This window comes from Lissotriton helveticus, chromosome 7, assembly GCF_964261635.1.
Source record: "Lissotriton helveticus chromosome 7, aLisHel1.1, whole genome shotgun sequence".
Taxonomy (NCBI): Eukaryota; Metazoa; Chordata; class Amphibia; order Caudata; family Salamandridae; genus Lissotriton; species Lissotriton helveticus.
Window position 1 is genome coordinate 197,249,076 of NC_136068.1, and position 18,961 is coordinate 197,268,036.

The 18,961-nt window shown below is 46.8% G+C and overlaps 1 protein-coding gene across 1 annotated transcript in view; it reads left to right on the forward strand.

Annotated features, from left to right (window-relative positions):
- Positions 1-18,961, forward strand: part of SERINC3 (serine incorporator 3) — a 118,869-nt gene that overhangs the window by 50,264 nt on the left and 49,644 nt on the right. The window contains exons 4-5 of the mRNA XM_078651938.1: positions 2,104-2,183; positions 3,347-3,484. Of these exons, the coding sequence (XP_078508064.1) occupies positions 2,104-2,183; positions 3,347-3,484 (218 nt within the window). The remainder of the gene's footprint in view (positions 1-2,103; positions 2,184-3,346; positions 3,485-18,961) is intronic.

Genomic DNA, 18,961 nt, shown 5'->3' on the forward strand with positions numbered 1-18,961 from the left:
TCTGTTGCAGCAGCAGGGAAGTGTCCTTCACACGAACCTGTCAACTCTTCGCATACTTGTGTGGAGATTGAGCGGTGGAAGTTAAGTCACCCATTACATAGATTCCTCAAAGGCCTTGTACATATGTTTCCACCTTCCCCCTTCATTATGCCTCAGTAGGATCATAATTTGGTTCTCACCTTCCTCATGTGTGCTCCTTTTGAGTCCCTCCATAATTGCCCCCTCCAGCGGCTCACTTTAAAAAACAGCCTTTTTGGTGGCATTCACCACAGCCAGGATAGGATAGTGAGTGAGCTGCAGGCCCCATCGTCAAAGCCTCCCTTTTGACACTATTCCCAGACAAACTTGTGCTTTGAACTAGAGCTTCCTCCCGAATGTGATAACACCTTTTCATGTGGGACAATATGTCTCCTTGCCTACTTTCTACGCTCCTCCACATCGCGCTAAGGAAGAGGAGCGACTCCATGCTCTGGACCCAGAAAGAGCGTTGTTGTTCTACCTTGACTGCACACAAGAGTTCCGGGTGGACGACCAACTCTTCATGGGGTATGTTGCTGTGAAGAAAGGTTGCGCAGTGCAGCAAAGGACCATCTCCCATTGGGTCGTTCTCTGCATCAAGATCTGCTACACTTGGCGAAAAAACAGCCTCCTGAATGCTTAAAAGCTCAATCTACCTGAGCTAAAGCGGCAACCATATCGTTAGCATGTGGAGTCCTAGTCCTGAACATCTGCCAGGCAGCAACGTGGGTATCCCCACAGACTTTCACCAAACACAACTGCCTGGACAGTCAGGTCTTTAGGGACGGGCACTTAGCCCGTTCAGTCCTGCAGGACTTCTTAGTTTCAAATTTGTCTGCATCCCTCCATTGGGGATGGTATTGCTTGGTTATCTATTCAAAGGTAAGGATTCTGTGGCTAGATGTCTCTATGCGATGGCCAAATTACTTACCTTCAGTAACGCCTTATCTGGTAGAGACATGATCTAGATGCAGATTCTTTACTGACCGACCCATCCATCCTCCCCTCAAAGGGGACAAGTTTCTAATGTCAAGATTGTTCCCTTTCAGGACCCTAGTTTTTAACACACAAATGTCAGTACTCTTTATGGCTTCCTGCTTCTGGCGTGGAAAGTGGTGAAAAGTAACTGAAGTTGGCGCGCTAGGGTGTCGCCTATGTAGATTACACGGACGTCCCTTATGGAGTAGACCACGCCGACGATATCCAAACGACGCCACTTACTGGCGTGCAGGGGTACTGCTCGAACAAGAAACTTCCAGATCCCGTCTGATGCCTGGGAAGTTCAAGTAAGGAATCTGTGGCTAGATCATGTCTCTACCAGAGAAGGCGTTACCGAGGGTAAGTAACTTGTTCATTAACACTGAGAATATTGGAGAGTGATTGTTGTTGGGGGCTATAAGTAAAAGAATGTACACAATTTTTGATTTGTCAGTTGAGGTTAATGCGTTGTTGAGCTATTCTGTACTGAATTGCGTGAATACAAGTTTGTTATTTGCTGTTGGATATGTGTAGTGAGGAAAGGCAAAGAAAATGTGATTTATCTGTCTCTGACTAGAAAAAGCCAAAGGCAGATCAGTGTGTTTTTTAGGAGAGAAGAATACCCCAAATGGGACTATCACTGACATCCTCTGGTAGAGTAGCGGGCATAAGTCTTCAGGATCACCGTGACCTGCAGAAGCAACGGTCCACTATCTTAGACGCGAAGTAGTCATTTCTATAGAAAGGAACAGTTTGATCATTTGAGGATAGATGTTTGTGGTGGGCTGTAATACTGTAGAGGGAAAGAAATGCTACTGTTCATGCCAAACTCAGCAGAAATGTTATTGTCTTTTTATGTTAGCAATTGCTATTAATACCACAGATATTGCTGATCAGTGTAACCAGCCTTATGTTATTTTTTAATGGTAAATCTTATCTTTAAGTCTGATCCTCTAAAAATGATTCCTTAAATTGTGTAGAGCCTTCACTTGATGAAACTTTTACATACATCAAATGAGGCCAAGTTCCTATACACATTTGATACAAAGAAGACTATGATCATGTAGAATGTTTGACGTCTGTTTTTTTCCGATTCATTTTTAATAGGTTTTGGTTCTTCAAAATAGCTATCATAATTGGAGTCATGGTGGGAGCTTTCTACATTCCAGAAGGACCTTTCACAAGAGGTATTTTGTTCCATTGGTAATACTGTAAGTGTTCAAGGCTGATTGACTGACTGCTTATCTCTATACTGCTACATAATATATTGTGAAAGCAGTAAGTGTGATCCAACGAGGATATTTAAAGACTCTTTTTTAAAAAAATATTCTTTTGCAATTTCATTCGAAGCGGGTTTTTAAGGGTATTTGTGTGTCACTCTGCAGGATTTACAAGTGATACATGTGTAATGCCATTTGTGTTACCGCAGAAGAGTTTAAAACACATTAAGGGTTACGTTTCATTTTCTCTCTCAGAATGTTTACAGCGTAAAATTTCATTTGGAAGAATTTACCTAGAAAGTAATTCCAATTTAATATGTGGTTTATTATTGTATGAGAACTGGTATAGCCGCATATCCATTAAAGCTTTTGGCAGCATTAGGTGTTTGAAAGGGGACATGGTATCATAGTGCACTCTCTCAGAATTATCTGATCACTTGCCTAACTATTCACATGCTTTCTAACTATTATGGCATTCTCGGACCCAACACTTCTTCAGGAAAGCTGTCAGGTTTTACATGAGTTACAGACCAGAGCTGCAGGCAAGGGCCCATAACCAGTGACAAGCCCTTTAAAGACCAGTATAAAAACCTCTGAAGCTTTTAGAACATGCCACATATGGTTCTAAACTAAATAAGTAGAAACAGAAAGCATTACAATGCTGCATTCAAATGTCCATAGCAGCCATACTGAGCCTCTACCTTCAATGGAGGTTTCAGCAATTCAGTCGTAGAATAGAGATTAGAACACAAATGTCATACTTGTGTGTACATAACTAACATGACAAAAAAGCATTCATTAGTCCGTAATATTCAGGAAATACGTAAAAACTTGTGGACAAGAACCTCATGTATATAGATAGTATCCTGATGGAACATTATGCATGACCTATAGCCTTTATATAATAAGTTCAATATGAAACATTATTAGGTACTTGGTGAAATGTAATGCCTGCCATTTCCATATCTTTCTTCTTCCCTTGTAATTTGAATAAGAATTAAAAGATAAGTGTTCTGTTTAATTAACAGAGTTCGTATTTATACAGTACTTTATTAACAAAGAATCTTAACTATGTGATTCAAAGATGCTTGTGAAATGGTGCAATCATAAAACTTCTATTCTTTTCCTAGCATGGTTTGCCATTGGAACTTGTGGAGCCTTCTGCTTCATTCTCATCCAGTTGGTCCTGTTGGTGGACTTTGCACATTCGTGGAATGAATCTTGGGTTGATCGAATGGAAGACGGCAACTCAAAGTGTTGGTATGCTGGTAAGTTCATTTCAGAAGTTATTTAAGCAAGTTTTAAGCTGCAAGAGAAAACACTTAACCCCCTAAGTAAATTTCCTACAGTAAGAAAGACATGCCTGTTTGGAACCAAGGCATCAACTAGCTGTTGTAGCTCACAAGCTGTGTCCACTGCCCTGCCTTCTAGTATTGGGTATAGAGTATTACAAGTTGTTTACTTCAAGAGGTTAAGCTTCAGTTTCAAGAATGGTTTGTGATCACATATCCGAAACCCATGTATACAGACTCAGTGTTTTTTTCCCCAATTGAGTTCGGATCAAAAGTTGGGTGCTCTGTCTGCAAAACCACACTACAACCAGAAAAAACTGGATTTTGATTGCCGCAAGAGAAAAGAGATGGTGCCAAAAAGCTTGATTGCTGCATACTCAACTTCCAGCTCGTACGAGAATGACTCCTTTCTGGCTGTCGAATAGGAAAATCACCACTTAAAGTTTGCCCTCAATGTCATACAAGGTTGCCACAACGCACTGATTGATATAAGGCACATAATCTATTTCTGCTTTGGGTTTGAGACGAAGAAAGCTCTTCGCTGGTCAACATTTCAAGTGCAGACAGTGCATAAAAGTTGTGATCATGGGTGGGCGTAAAATGGCGCCATGCATTAGAAAGGTCTAGATAAAATAATTTTGGGCTCACTTACCTTGACATTGGTGCGTACGAGTATTCTTGTGGAAGCCTGACTCAATACAACACAGTTGTGCTATGTGACAACATGGAAATGCTTTGGGGAACAATGCACTGTGGTTCCCCTTATGTTTTCCTGTAAGAATGCAGGACTAGCCTTTACTTCAATTCATAGGCATTTGTTGCCAATAGCCACCTATTTACAAAGCAGGCTATCTATTTTAGTTTAGAATGAATGAAAAAATGCAGAGAAGACACCAAATATAGTTTGAAAAGAAGTCACAAGGCCACTGCTTCTAACTTAAAAAAAGTAAGGTAACCCCGTAGTCAAGGACGCATTAAGGATACTCTGAATTAACTCCCCAAAATGCAGGGGCACGTCTGTATTCAATAAATCATGCACTTCTGTGCGGGTGTTTGCTACATGAAGGACAAATGTTTCTCTAGCAGATGTAAGAGCGACCTCTTTTTGAGACAATAGTGCTCTTATACGGCTCATTTGGTTGACTCTTCTTTCAAGTTCGGAATCGACGGCCAGATGGACACATCCAGCTTCTCATGCAGAGGAGTAAACACAACTTTTTTATAGCAAACCACACGCTCAGTTACCGTAATCATGTAAGCGATGCCTGCTAACATTGCAAAAAAATCTGCATTATTTCAAATTAAATAACTCACGTTTCCAGTAAACTGAACGTTGGTATGATAGCAGGTGTCGGAGTGCCTTTCAAAACTCAGGCCAAATTAGGCGCATCTTGTTTACAAGATCCAGGGTTGGATTGAGATTAATAATCGGCCCGGGCACGCTAAATAAAATGTTGCCCACATTTGCATATCGCCTTTCCGCAAAACACTGTTTTGGCGAAATTGTATTAAAAAAGGGGGTGGGGGTTAAAAAAAAATGCACGGATCAGTTTACACTAGTGAAATACACATGAAAACAAGTGTGGCCACTTTTGCCTAGGCCCCCTGCCCCCACTCAAAATGCATATATTAACGGGCCGGCCCAGCGAGAGAAAGGGAGTGACACCACTCACTGCCTGTTGATAAAAGAGAGGTAATTGAAGCATCTACCTCCAGAAAGGCCACTCAGGCACCCACTGGGCCTCTTTCGGCATGAACAACACAGACATTGCCCAAATCGGCCCCCCAGGCTGCCCAAAAAAGCAGCCCACGGCTGGAATTCGGATACCGGCCCCTCGGCCATTGCCCGAGTGCTCCGTTACCAACCCGAGGCTGACAAGAACCATGCAATTGTATGTGTCTTCAAATTAAGGAGTGATCTGGTGCTATTCTGCAATCCTCGCCATTCAGATAGACTTATTTTCCCTCCCTCAGGCACCTATATGTAAATGATAATAACCAAGCTTCATGGAGATAAGCGCTGCCTAAAGATCCATATCTGCCTATGGCATAGTATTTCATGCAAACCTCAAACGTAAACAGGCTAAAAAGTAACGTTATGATACCGTGGATAAGCCACACAGCTGAATCGGATCTCCAATGAGTGACCACTTCTAACCATTCTCATAGCGCGCCCTGTGCTCTACTTTGAGAGTGAGAGAGTGATCGCACCATAGTTTGTACTGCTAAGCATTCTCAGCATTCGCTAAGAATACGCTTTCACGTTACACGTCGCATCAAAGCTTCCGTGTGACGTCATGTACGGCGCCCCGTACGCAAAGACGCAAATGTTTTTAATTGTTTAAAAACATATATTTATGTATTTAATGAACATAGGAACAGAAGACATTATCTAGGATAATTCTGAAAAAAAAAATTTAAGTTCCAAAATCCTATATTACTTTTAATAGCAATTACACAAATCATGGTGGAATGTCATGCGTACTCGCATCGTAAGAGCACCGTTAGCACAGCGTAAGCGTACGCAAAGCCATGTGACTTTAGAAGAAGAGATTTGATTGGTTCATAACACTTCCTATTACAACTGTTGAAACTTCCGTCCCATTTTAATAATTCTACTTTGACTTTCTAAGAAGAAACATCTCTTCTGAGAATCTTGTCAAATAGAACTAAGTTTACCATAATAACAGCAATGGACTCATCTTCCAGCCATTCTTCAGAGGAATATTTAATTCCTGAAGAACCTCCAAAGAAGAGGAAAGAAGCTCTAATTTTGCAGTTTTTTACTTTTCCAGAAAGGCAAAAAAAGGTTAATGCTCCAAAAGTAACCTGTAAAATTTTCCAAACTCTTTCAAGGGGAGATCCATCTCAAAAATACTCCTTTGGCACAGTTAATATGGAGCGATGCGTGAAGAACTTACACCCCAACAACTTTGCTTGAGCTGCAACACAGAGGTTGAAGGACAACCCACCTGCTACTGCGCCAAGCACATCAACTGCTGCAGCAGCATTGTCAGCAAGCAGTCCACACCCACAAATTGATCCTGATTTTGCTAAAGTTAAAATTCTATGCATTTATTGGAATAAACTTTTGTGTTATGGGAAACAGTCTATTGACCTGATAAAACCCAGGAAGCAGGAGCATCGCTGTCCTCGACATTAGTTTTTTTTCCATTCTTTTGTTCCTGTTGGACACTTCCAAGCCTCCCATTATAGAAAAAAAATGCCCCCGGGAGCTAATTAAGAATAAAATGGACTTCTAGTTTTTTTCCTTTCCTTTTCCACCATTTACGAGTACAATACGCGTACCCCGCATTTTTTTTTATTTAAAAAAAATAATAATACATTTTTGCGCCTAAAGATCCATGTGGGACCCCCTGAGCAGGCCTAGAGGGGTCAATATGTTTCTACCCTGCCCCCTTTCCTTATTTTTCAACGTTGTTTTACTGTTTTCTTGTGACTTGGTGCTACCGAGGCACAAGATGGCTGCCAACACTTCCTGGTTTGGATTGTTGACAGACAATTGACAACCAATCAGCATGCAGCTCGTGCTCGTAATTGTACGGATTTCGGTACGCGTGCCGTACTTCGTCTCTAGTTATCGCTATGATTTTACTTTTGATTTTCTCAGGAACTACTGAACGGATTTACACCATTTAACAAAAAGCACAATCTGCGAACCGAACTCTACCTCTCTACCAAATTTGGTGTCATTCCGTTCAGCCGTTCGGGCTGTAGCCCTAGCTAAAGGTCCCTATGGAAAATAGCATGGGGAAGTCACGTTTTGCGACCCCCCTTATTTCTCGGCCCCCACTTGACGAATCACCCCCAAACTTTTAGGGAAGGAGCGGAGCAGGCCATTTTCTTGGAGAAATTCGCGAAGATTCATCCACCAGCGCCAAAGTTATTCCAAATAGAATGTTGTGGATTTCCTATGGAAAGTAGGTCCTAACTATAACTACCTACTGGCGACCGCCAGTAGGATATATAATATCTATATATCTTAAACTGTTTATCTCTTTGCTTGGAGACGCACTCAATTAGACAAGCAGGGCCCCATCAGGTAACCGAGTCCTTTAATGAAGCAAACCAGCGTTTCCTTTCCAAATTTTCCAAAAGACCTACGCGTTTCAGTGCTCCTGCACCTTGGTCACGAGCTAGTACATTAGTATTAGGCAGTGTCACGTGGGTGTCAAGTCACCTGATTTTATATTTTAATCAACTGCCCCCTGTTGGGCTGGCTCCGGTGCGATCAATTTTTAATCCCTCCAGTGGGATTTTAGAAAGGAATCCGGTTTTCAATAGCGCTGAATAAGACATTAAACTGGCCAGTCCTTGGACGGGGAGTTCGCACCGCCTTCGAAATTTGAGGGGCTGCTGCGAGATACTGGAATCTCAACATAGCGGAATGGCAAGTTTCAGCGCTATTGAAAACCAGAATCCTTTCTAAAAACCCCCTGTAGGGATTCAAAATGTGCACTAATGATTTGTTACTGGCAGAACCCACTGAAGGGCAAGAGCACACAAGGGAACACTTCAAGTCCCAGCATGCTGTTCCATCTATTACACCGGAGCCAGCCCACCAGAGGGCAGGTGATTGAAATATAAAATTAGGTGAATTGACACCCTTGTGAAACTGCCTAATACTAATGTGCTAGCCCGTGACCAAGGTGCAGGAGCACTGAATCGCGTAGGGCTTTTGGAAAAGTTTGGAAAGGAAAAGCTGGTTTTGCTTCATTAAAGGACTCAGTTATCACTGATGGGGCCCTGCTTGTCTAATTGAGTGCATCTCCAAGCAAAGGGATAAAACAGTTGTAAGATATATATATATATATATATATATATATATATATATATATATATATATATATATATATATATGTGTGTGTATATATATTACTACTCAGTTTCCCTTGCGTCGGCAAAGAGATGGACTGCAGTCACTTAGCTCAAGCAGGTACACAGTTTATTTTCGTGTAATCAGCAAAACAGGACGAGTTTCGGCATCCCGCCTTCTTCCAACTGTTAATGCTTAGTAGATTGTCTGATATTTTAAATAGTTTTCACATTTTTTTTTTAAATTACGTCATTTCCCTTAATTCATTGAAACAAACAATGCACTTCAATACATATACTAGTAGTGCGGCCATCTTAGAATGTGTTTTGTTCACATACATTTAGCCTAAGAAGTATGGCCTCAAAACTAAAACAAAAATTATTAAGCCCTGGATGGGCATATCATTTTGCCAAAGAATCCATTGTGTATACACATGCAATCAATAAATGATCCCTACAATCCGTTTAAATAACTCAATCAGATTTTGAACATCTCCCTGTTCATGAAATTCATATTCGAATATGCAATTCTTCACATTTTTAGAAAAAAACAAATGTTAGAATGTGAAAGAGAAAAATATATGAATACTTAATGGGCTGGGAGTTACAGGTAGGTAATGTCTTAAATCATTAGGGAAGAAAGGAGAACCTATTTACCTAGATGTATGGCTAATTCCTCTTCTGTGTTGAGACCTAATGGGGTTCTTGTTTGGAGATCGTTAATAAATCTCAATTCCAGCCTCCGCAGCTGGATTTCCCTGTCTCCTCCCCTTTCATTTATAGGGATTTGGTCTAGACAGAAAAAACGCAGGAGATTGCGATCACTCTTGTGTTCTTTGGCGAAGTGTCTCGCCACGGGGTAATTTAGGTCATTTTGTTGAATAGCCCTTGCATGTTCAAGTATTCTTCTTTTCACTGGGTGGATGGCACTCCCGATATAGTGCAATTTATAGGGACAATCTAAGCAGTAGACACAGAACAGAGTAGTGCATGTCAGGAATTTATTAATTTTCCTGATCACCGAAGTGCCTGGGATTTCATATGTTGTTATCTTAGTACTCGCCCTGCACGCTTTACAGTGTTGGCAAGGGAAAAATCCAGTCAAATTGCCTAATCTTGCTGTCCTGGGAACTGAATCAAAATGGCTGTGCACTAGAAGGTCTCTCAATGATTGATTCCTTTTGTAGGTCATTTTAGGGTAACTAGCTATTTCGTCCCCAATAATGCTGTCTGATTTTAGAATATGCCAATTATGTACTATAGTTTGATGGATTTTTCTGGAGTCACTTGAAAAAGTTGTAATAAAGCGAGGCGTATTATCAACTGCATTAACTAATCTAGTCTTCTCCTTAAGTAGGTTGGTTCTCGGAATCTTCTGAACCTTCTCCTAGGCCTGTTGTAAAATCTGGTCCGAGTAACCTCTAACTTTAAATCTTAACATTGACTCCTTGGCTGCTAATTCAAAATCTTTTGCTAATGTGCAATTTCTCTTAAGACGTAGTAATTCCCCGTACGGAATACTATTCTATAAAGATTTTGGATGACAGATATTGGCTTCCAAAATTGAATTCCCTGCTGTAACTTTACGGAATAATGAGGTACAAATTTTTCCTTCCTTGATGAATACTTTTAGATCTAGAAAGTCTACTTCTGTATCACCTATATTGCCACTGAAATGTAAGTTGACTCTGTTGGTATTCAGGTGTCTAATGTAAGATTCAGCTTCAGTTTTAGGACCTTTCCAAAAGATGAAAAGATCATCAATAGATCGGTGCCACCCAATGATTGATGAGACCCAGTGTTGATTTTCCTCGGCCCAGGCGACCTGCTTCTCCCACCAGCCGACAAACAAGTTTGTGTAGCTGGGGGCGAAGCAGGTTCCCATCGCCGTACCCCTACACTGTCTGAAATATTGTTTCTGGAACAAGAAGATGTTATTATGAAGGCAGAAAGACAAAAACTCAATTAACATCTCAGGTATGTAATCCTGTAACATCCAAAACCATCATCAGCATATCAGGCTCCCATACGATATCTGAGATTGTTCTAATAAAATCAGTAGTATCAAGAATATAAGATGGTAAAGCTTTTACATGATCAATCAGAAAGAAGTCCAAATATTGTGACATTGTTTCAGTCAGACTTCCCTTCGATGAGATAATGGGTCTGCCCGGTGGTACAGTAGCGTTTTTATGAATTTTGGGCAGATGGTAAAAGGTCGGTATGACTGGTTGTTGGCATGTCAAGAATTTGAATTCATTAGTGTCAAGCATCCCATGTGATACCCATTTCTCAAGCATTTCATGATATTTGATTATACTGCTGTTTATATTCATCTTTACTGATTTTGGTGTAACAGGATGTGTCTCTCAGTAATAATTTTTGTTTTAGTTTTGAGGCCATACTTCTTAGGCTAAATGTATGTGAACAAAACACATTCTAAGAAGGCCTCACTACTAGTATATGTATTGAAGTGCATCGTTTGTTTAAATGAATTAAGGGAAATGACGTAATTTCAACCAAAAAAATGTGAAAACTAAGAAGGCGCGATGCCGAAACACATCCTGTTTTGCTGATTACAAGAAAATAAACTGTGTACCTGCTTGAGCTACGTGAGTGCGGTCCATCCTTTTGCCGACGCAAGGGAAACTGAGCAGTAATTGTTCCGCGGTTTTCCACCACCGCGGTAACGGACACGCACCCGTTCCAGAATGCACTTTGGCGTTTGAGGTGGGAATTTGGAATATATATATATATATATATATATATATATATATATTCACTGAAAATACCTTAAGTAACTAGAACTTGTTAACTATAACTCGGGACCCCATCCCCCGTGACCCAGTCTGTCTTACAAAACCAGGTTAATGGGCCTGCCACATTTGCTTGGGGGGGGGGGGAATACGTGGCCCTGTCACCTGGGCCCAGCCTTATTGTAGATGGGAAGGGGGCATGCAGCCCCCCTCTCCTGGCTGATTTCTGTCCCCTGAAACCCCCTCTCCCAGGGCCATATTTAGGAGGGGGCACGTAGCCCCCTTCCAGAGCTGATTTCTAGCCCTGGGGTCTTCATCTCCCAAGGCCCGGTCATATTTAAAAGGGGGAGTGGGCACGTAGCCCCCTCCCTGGGCCAATTTCGGCCCCAGGAACCCATCCCCAGGGCCTATTTTATTAATATTTGAGAAGGGGGCTGCGTGGCCCCACACCGCAGGCCGATTTTGGCCTCGGGTTCCCCACCACCCAAAGTCCGGCTATTCTATAAAGTGAGAGGGGGGCATGCAGCCCTCCTCCCCGGACCATTTATCATGCTCATGCCTGCTGGGAGCGCACTTAGTGTTTGCTTTCGCTTGGCCAGAGCTTTGAAATTGCTCTATCCAAGCTAGAGCAAACAACGGTTTCCCATCTTGCGCCAATCAGGGAAGAGAAACCCCTATGCCCTGAGGGTGGGCACCCAGGGACATAGCAGGAGCCGGCCCTCGGTATGGGGTCCAAGGGCCATTTATGGCTCCACGAGGTGCTCTCGCCCATATTTTGGCGCGGCTTGGACCTGAGGGTTTGGTTACTCGGGTCTGAAAAAAGCTTAGGGAGGGTGACAGTGCACGACTAGAGATGTTCTGCTCTCTAACAATATGAGATGGGTCAAGGTTAGTGAAAAGCCAGAAGTAGTATCAGCAATAATGTTAGTTGCTACTATGAGTTTAAAAGAGTTACAGGCAGTGCAAAACCACGAAGAATTAAATAAAATCATAATTAGGGCCCAAAACATCCTTTTTGATAAAATAAAGACCTATTTTCTAAAGCTACCTAGTCAGTATTACAAACCCATAGGAGTGCAGGAAAACTGATACAATAAGTATTGCAGGCAAGCCTATAAATTGCTTGCAGCTGCAAAAACATAAAAAAATAAGACCAGCAGCAAAGAGGCAAGGAAATTGTATAAATCCTCTCAGTGTAGAGCAAACAAGGACTGGGACGAGCAAAGATGGCAGGATCTGCGAATGGCTAGCTCTGGGAAAAATCTTCACAATTTTTGGCACTTGATAATGTGAGGAAGCGGAGGGTAAGCTTTGCCGCCACAACACAATGTAGTACCAGAGTCATGGATTGCACAGTTCTGAAAACAGTATGCAGAGGAAGGAGAAGAAGTGGCCGAGCCCCTACTAATCCCCCCCACCCAACATGCCAACTTTGTTCTTTGACCTCGCAGATGTAGGTGCAGCGCTAGGCACAGTTAACGGGGGGGGGGGGGAGATCTTTGAGCTATCCCTTGCATAGCAGGGTCTAGCAGTGGCAACAGTGCATAGTTATCTCTCCGACCGCTCTGTCTGACTATATGTGTTTGCCTTTTTATAGGGCTCAGTCTATGACTCTTCCATCTTCTTTCCTCCTCCACATCCAACCAAGGATGGACGAGGAGCCACATCATAGGGTGGACCCTGAAATGATGATAGCTCTTCATGTGAATGCCAGAACTAAGAGCAAGGGAGTGGCCAAGGGCTGCATATCACACTGATTCATTCTCTGTATTTGGGATCTGCTATCTCCTGGCCAAGAAAGACCTGGTTGCTCACATTGCCAGGCAACTTCTTAGCCAGCTTTGCATAATTTGCATATCACTCCTACCTTATGTCTCATACATGCAGTGAAGAGTACTTTGCCTGAGATGTCATACATGGCTTTCTTAGTTAACTCGCACTGATTACTTACACGTCCCAGAGAGGTTTTACTTTGGGACTCATTTATAGGGGGATGAATCTGCATGAATATTTATGCAGCAGAAGAAAACGTTCTTTACCTTTGATGATGACCCATCTGGTGAATACCTAACCTTCCTGTAGAATCCGCTCCAAATTCCCTTCTATCGTTGGAGTTAGTGATATGCCTAATAAGATCCCAGCATATGCAAACATCATGATGGTTACGTGATAAAGGAACGGCTCAGTTTCAGAATCCCTAATAGTACACAACACTTAATAGATTTTCGGAAGTAGATTTATACATACACAGCGTTTTGTCTTACAAAATTGTCTTCTCCAGTAGCTCTAAACAGCATCACACTTTTTACATTTTGAACGCTGTCTTTTCTACGTTGTTCAGCCTACAGCGACTCAAATGCTCTACAGACAGCCCCCCCTTCAATTCAAGTACCTGATCATACTGAACTTGCACAGGCTAGCACCCGATTGGCCTAGCAGTGGTATAAGTGTGTCTCAAACACTAATAAATAAAATCACTTTGCAGTATTGCTTGTCTAGGCAGCAACTCAACAAGAGGGTCAGAACTGCACGGAAGCATAATCTTCATTTAAACTATGCATACACAAAGAAGAATGGGAATCTTCCAAGTCAGCATTATGTGATATACATAATCTGAAAGAGACACGTTAGTGATAGATTCCTTACCCTAGAATATCCCCAGGCGTCAGACTGGATCTGGAAACTTTTGCGTAGCAATACCCCTGCACGTCGGTAGGCATCGTCCGCGGCTCCGCGTCCGTCGTCGGCGTAGTTAGCGCCGGAATGACGTCGCCGGAGTACTTAGACGCCGCCTTCGTGCGCTGACGTCAGTTCTTCTTTCTTCCGCGCCAGCTAGCGCAGATCCGGAGAAGCTCTACCCCTTAGTCACTTTTTGACTAAACTTTTTTGATCTTTTGATCTGTTTATCTCGAGTCGCTCGACTCCTACGGTGCCAGTAGGGATGCCCGGGTTCAAACCCTGCTCCAAGTGCAGCCGACTGATATCGGTACCGACCCCCATCGCCGGTGTCTTCAGTGTCTAGGCCTCGACCACGACGACCGAACCTGCTCCGACTGCCGGGCCCTGACGTCTAAGGCTAGACTGGAACGGTCCCGCAAGCGGCTTGAGCTCCGGCAGTCGGCCCCGTGCCGTTCAAGGTCCCGGTCCCACAGGAGGTCGAGGGACCAGTTGCGGGGTCGGAGCCCTCTTAGCTCCGAGAGTCTGCATCGGTCTTCAGGATCCAGGTCCTCAGGTAAGAGGCATGAGAGGTCGAAAAGGCGTCATTGTTCTTCCGACCCACCCCGACGCTCGCACGACGCGGCCGGGGGTTCGGGTGACACCACCCACACGGCTCTGACGGAGTCGCGGGCGTCGCAACCTGCCCCATACCTTCCGGTCCCTGGGCACGATGCGACGCCAGAGGAGATCGAGCGGTACCTCATGGCCATGAGGTCTCTCCCTCCTCCGCCGGGCTCCGTGGCGCCTTCGGGCCCAGCTGTCCCGGCTGGAGGGCCTAGCGGGTCGGGTGCTTCGGCTCCGACGCCGTCGGGTGCTTCGGCCCCGGCGCCGCCGCCGACTTCGGGACCGGCGCCGCAGGCCCTCACTGGATCCGGTTCCGGATCCGGGTCGTCGCCGGTCGACCTTACTAATGCCGGCCCCTAGGGTGTCACCCCCGGCGCCGCCTACAGGCGACACCGTCCCCGATCTGCCCTTGATTCGGTCCGGCGCCGGAGCGGCACCGCTCTCGACGTCGTATGGAGACTTTTACTTCCACGAACCGGCCCCATCCGTTGAACCTGAATTTCAGGTGATGGGTAACGAGGGAGATTGGGAGGGGTCTGTGGACCCTCTGGCACAGGAGTGCCAGTCTCAACAGGAGCTTGGGGATGCCAGTGGACTGGACACTTCAACAGACACTGGTTTTGTCTCCCCTCCAACCGTGGCTACGGAGGAGGGGGCTGCATACAGTGTAGTCTTGACGCGGGCAGCCAAGGCATTGGGCCTAGAGCTCCCCGTCGCGGCCGTGAGGACTAACCTCCTCACTGAGGTCCTTAAACCGCAGGCAAGCTCGGCTGAGCCTCTGCTGCCATTTAATGAGGCCTCGTGTGACGTTCTTTTGGGCACTTGGTCCAAGCCCGCTACAGGTCAGCCTGTGGATAGGAACATGGCCAGACGCTACCGCCCGGCTCCGGGCGACCCTTGCTTCTTGTCGACCCACCTCACCCCCGAGAGCCTGGTCATCCAGGCCTCTACTTCCCAGACCGCTTTCCCAACGGCTCCGCCTGATCGGGAATCCAAGAGGTACGAGCAATTCGGTAAGAAGGTGTTCTGGTCCCTGAGTTTGGGACTGCGGTCAGTCAATACCGCATGCCTCTTGGGCCGCTACTTCCACACTCTGTGGGACACGGTCGCGGACATGCTGCCACAATGTCCAGAGGAGGCCCGGACTAAACTCGCCCAAGCCCTTGTGAAGGGACGAGATGCAGCACGCTATTCCATCCGGTGTGGGCTGGATACCACGGACTCACTGGGCAGAGCGATGGCAACGACTGTGGCGGTTCGACACCACGCCTGGTTGAGGACCGCCAACTTTTCGGCTGATGTCCAGGCCACCCTTCTGGACATGCCGTTTGATGGCCGTCACCTCTTTGACGACAAGGCAGACCATGCGCTTGAGCGTTTTAAGGACTCCAGGGCTACCGCCAATTCCTTGGGCCTCTCGGCCCCACGCCAGCAAACGGGTGACTTTCGCTCCTTTCGTGGTCAAGGAAGGGGCGCTCCCACAGGTGCTGCCAGCCACGCACGGCAGGCTACTACACAGCGCGGTGGCGGCCGTGGAAACCGCCGTGGCGGCTGTCGGGGACAACGGCGAGGCCAGTCCACACCTTCCCCTGCAGCACCCGCCTCAAAACCTTCGTAGTCTGTGCTTTCAGGCCCATGTGACACCAGTGGGGGCAGGGTTCGTCATCACCTCTTCCACTGGCGCACTGTCACGTCGGACATGTGGGTGCTGCAAATCGTCCGAAGGGGCTACTCCCTCCCCTTCGAGGCGACCCCTCCAGCCATGCCACCGCAATACCACCGCGTGTCGGGGGATCACTTGCAACTTCTGCAAGAGGAAGTTATGGCTCTCTTGGCGAAGGGGGCCATCGAGCACGTTCCTGGGCCAGAAGTAGGGTATGGTTGTTACTCCCACTACTTTCTAGTACCTAAGAAGGGCAAAGGGGGCCTACGCCCTATCTTGGACCTACGGAACGTCAACGGCTTCCTCCGGAAGGAGAAGTTCAAGATGCTGACTTTGGCTCAGGTCTTAGCTGCCCTAGACCTAGGAGACTGGATGGTAGCGTTGGACTTGCAGGACGCCTATTTCCACATCCCCGTCCTGCCGGCCCACCGGCGTTACCTGCGGTTCACGGTAGGCCACGAGCACTTTCAGTTTACCGTGCTCCCCTTCGGCCTTACAAGCGCCCCACGGGTGTTCACGAAAGTGATGGCGGTGGTTGCAGCTCATCTGCGCAGGTTAGGGGTTTCAGTCTTCCCCTACCTCGATGACTGGTTGTTGAAGGCGGGCTCGCCCCAGACAGTCGTCAGCCACCTCCAGACTACGGCCGACCTCCTGCACCTGCTGGGGTTCTCCATCAATGTGCCGAAGTCACACCTGTGTCCCTCTCAGAAGCTCCTCTTCATCGGAGCGGTTCTAGACTCGGCGCAGTTTCGGGTTTATCCTCCCGAACAGCGGGTTCAGGATATTCAGGCTCTGCTTCCAATCTTTCAGCCTTTATCCCGAGTCTCGGTCAGGTTGACGCTGCGGCTTCTGGGGCTGATGGCCTCCTGCATCCTTCTGGTGCATCACGCCCGGTGGCGGATGCGGGCTCTGCAGTGGGACCTGAAGTTTCAGTGGGCCCAGCATCAGGGCAACTTGTCCGACCATGTCTTGATCTCGGAGGGCACTGCAAGACAGTTGCAGTGGTGGCTCACGGACCGCGATTGGGTCAGCGGCAGATCCCTCTCCCTACCCCAACCGGAGCACGTAGTTGTGATGGACGCGTCCCTCCAGGGCTGGGGGGGCCACATGGGAGAGGCGGAGATCAGAGGCCTCTGGTCTCCAGCGGAGTCCCAACTCCACATCAACCTTCTGGAGCTGCGGGCGATCCGACTTGCACTGAAGGCATTCCTCCCCTCTGTCCGGGGGAGTGTAGTGCAGGTGTTCACGGACAACACCACCACCATGTGGTACTGCAACAAACAGGGCGGGGTGGGGTCGTGGACCCTCTGCCAGGAGGCTCTGCGCCTCTGGCAGTGGCTGGAACATCAGGGCGTGACCCTGGTGGTTCAACACCTGGCAGGTTCTCTGAACGCCAGGGCGCACAAACTCAGCTGTTGGTGCATGATGGATCACGAATGGCGTCTGAACTCGGACGTGGCGCAAGGCCTCTTTCAGCAGTGGGGAGATCCTTGGTTAGATCTATTTGCCACAGAAGAGAACGCGCAATGTTATCAGTTCTGCGCGTTGGAATTTCCAAGGCGGCACTCGCTCGGAGACGCTTTTCGTCGTGAGTGGAGTTGCGATCTATTGTACGCCTTTCCGCCTATACCACTTCTGCCCAGAGTGCTGAAGAAGATCAGGCGCGACCGGGCCCAGGTTATCCTTGTGGCTCCGGACTGGGCACGAAGATTTTGGTATCCAGAGCTACTCAGCATGTCTGTCGATCCCCCGATTCGTCTGCCTCTTCAGGAGGACCTTCTGTCGCAGCAGCAGGGGACGGTCCTCCACCCGAACCTGTCCAGTCTCCACCTCCAAGCTTGGAGATTGAGCGGCGATAGTTGAGGCCATTTTACTTGCCTCCTGAAGTCTGTAATGTCATTCTGGCAGCCAGGCGTCCCTCCACAAAGTCGGTATACGCCTGCAGGTGGAACAGATTTGTGGCATGGTGCACAGCAAAGGCTGTGGATCCACTCTCTGCCCCCCTTTCTGAGGTTCTCCTCTTCCTTTCTCTGGCCCAGCAGGGCTCTGCTCTGGGCACTATTAAGGGCTACCTTTCTGCCCTTTCCACCTTCTTAAGGCTACCTGATCAGCCATCTTTGTTCAAGTCCCCTATTGTAAATAGGTTTTTGAAGGGCATCACACACATGTTCCCTCCTGTTCCTTTCGTGATGCCTCAGTGGGACTTGAACCTTGTACTTACTTATCTGATGTGCGCTCCCTTTGAGCCACTTCATAACTGTCCTCTCCGCCTTCTTACTCTGAAGACTGCTTTCCTGGGTGCCATCACCTCTGCCAGGAGAGTGAGTGAGCTCTGGGCTCTTTCTTCCAAACCTCCTTTCCTTTCTGTCCATCCGGACAAGGTTGTGTTGCGGACAAGGCCCTCTTTCCTGCCCAAGGTAGTCACAGCCTTCCACATCGGGCAGTCCATCACCTTGCCCACCTTCTTTCCGCCTCCGCATCCCTTGAAAGAGGAAGAGAGGCTCCACCGTCTGGACCCAAAACGTGCGCTCTCTTACTATCTGGATCGCACACGCCAGTTCCGGGTGGATGACCAACTCTTTGTTGGTTACGTGGGCGCTAAGAAAGGACGGGCGGTGCACAAGCGGACCATCTCTCGGTGGATCGTATTGTGCATCCGGCGTGTTACTCCTTGGCTAAAAAGGAACCTCCTGTTGGGCTGAGGGCCCACTCCACTCGGGCCACGGCGACTACTACTGCCCTGGGCCGAGGAGTCCCCTTGCAGGACATTTGTCAGGCAGCTACGTGGGCCTCGCTGCACACGTTCGCGAGACGCTACTGCCTGGACAGTCAAGTCCGGAGGGATGGCTTCTTTGGCCGTTCCGTCCTCCAGGACTTTCTGGTGTGATTATTGGTTTGCAGACCCACCACCGGGGT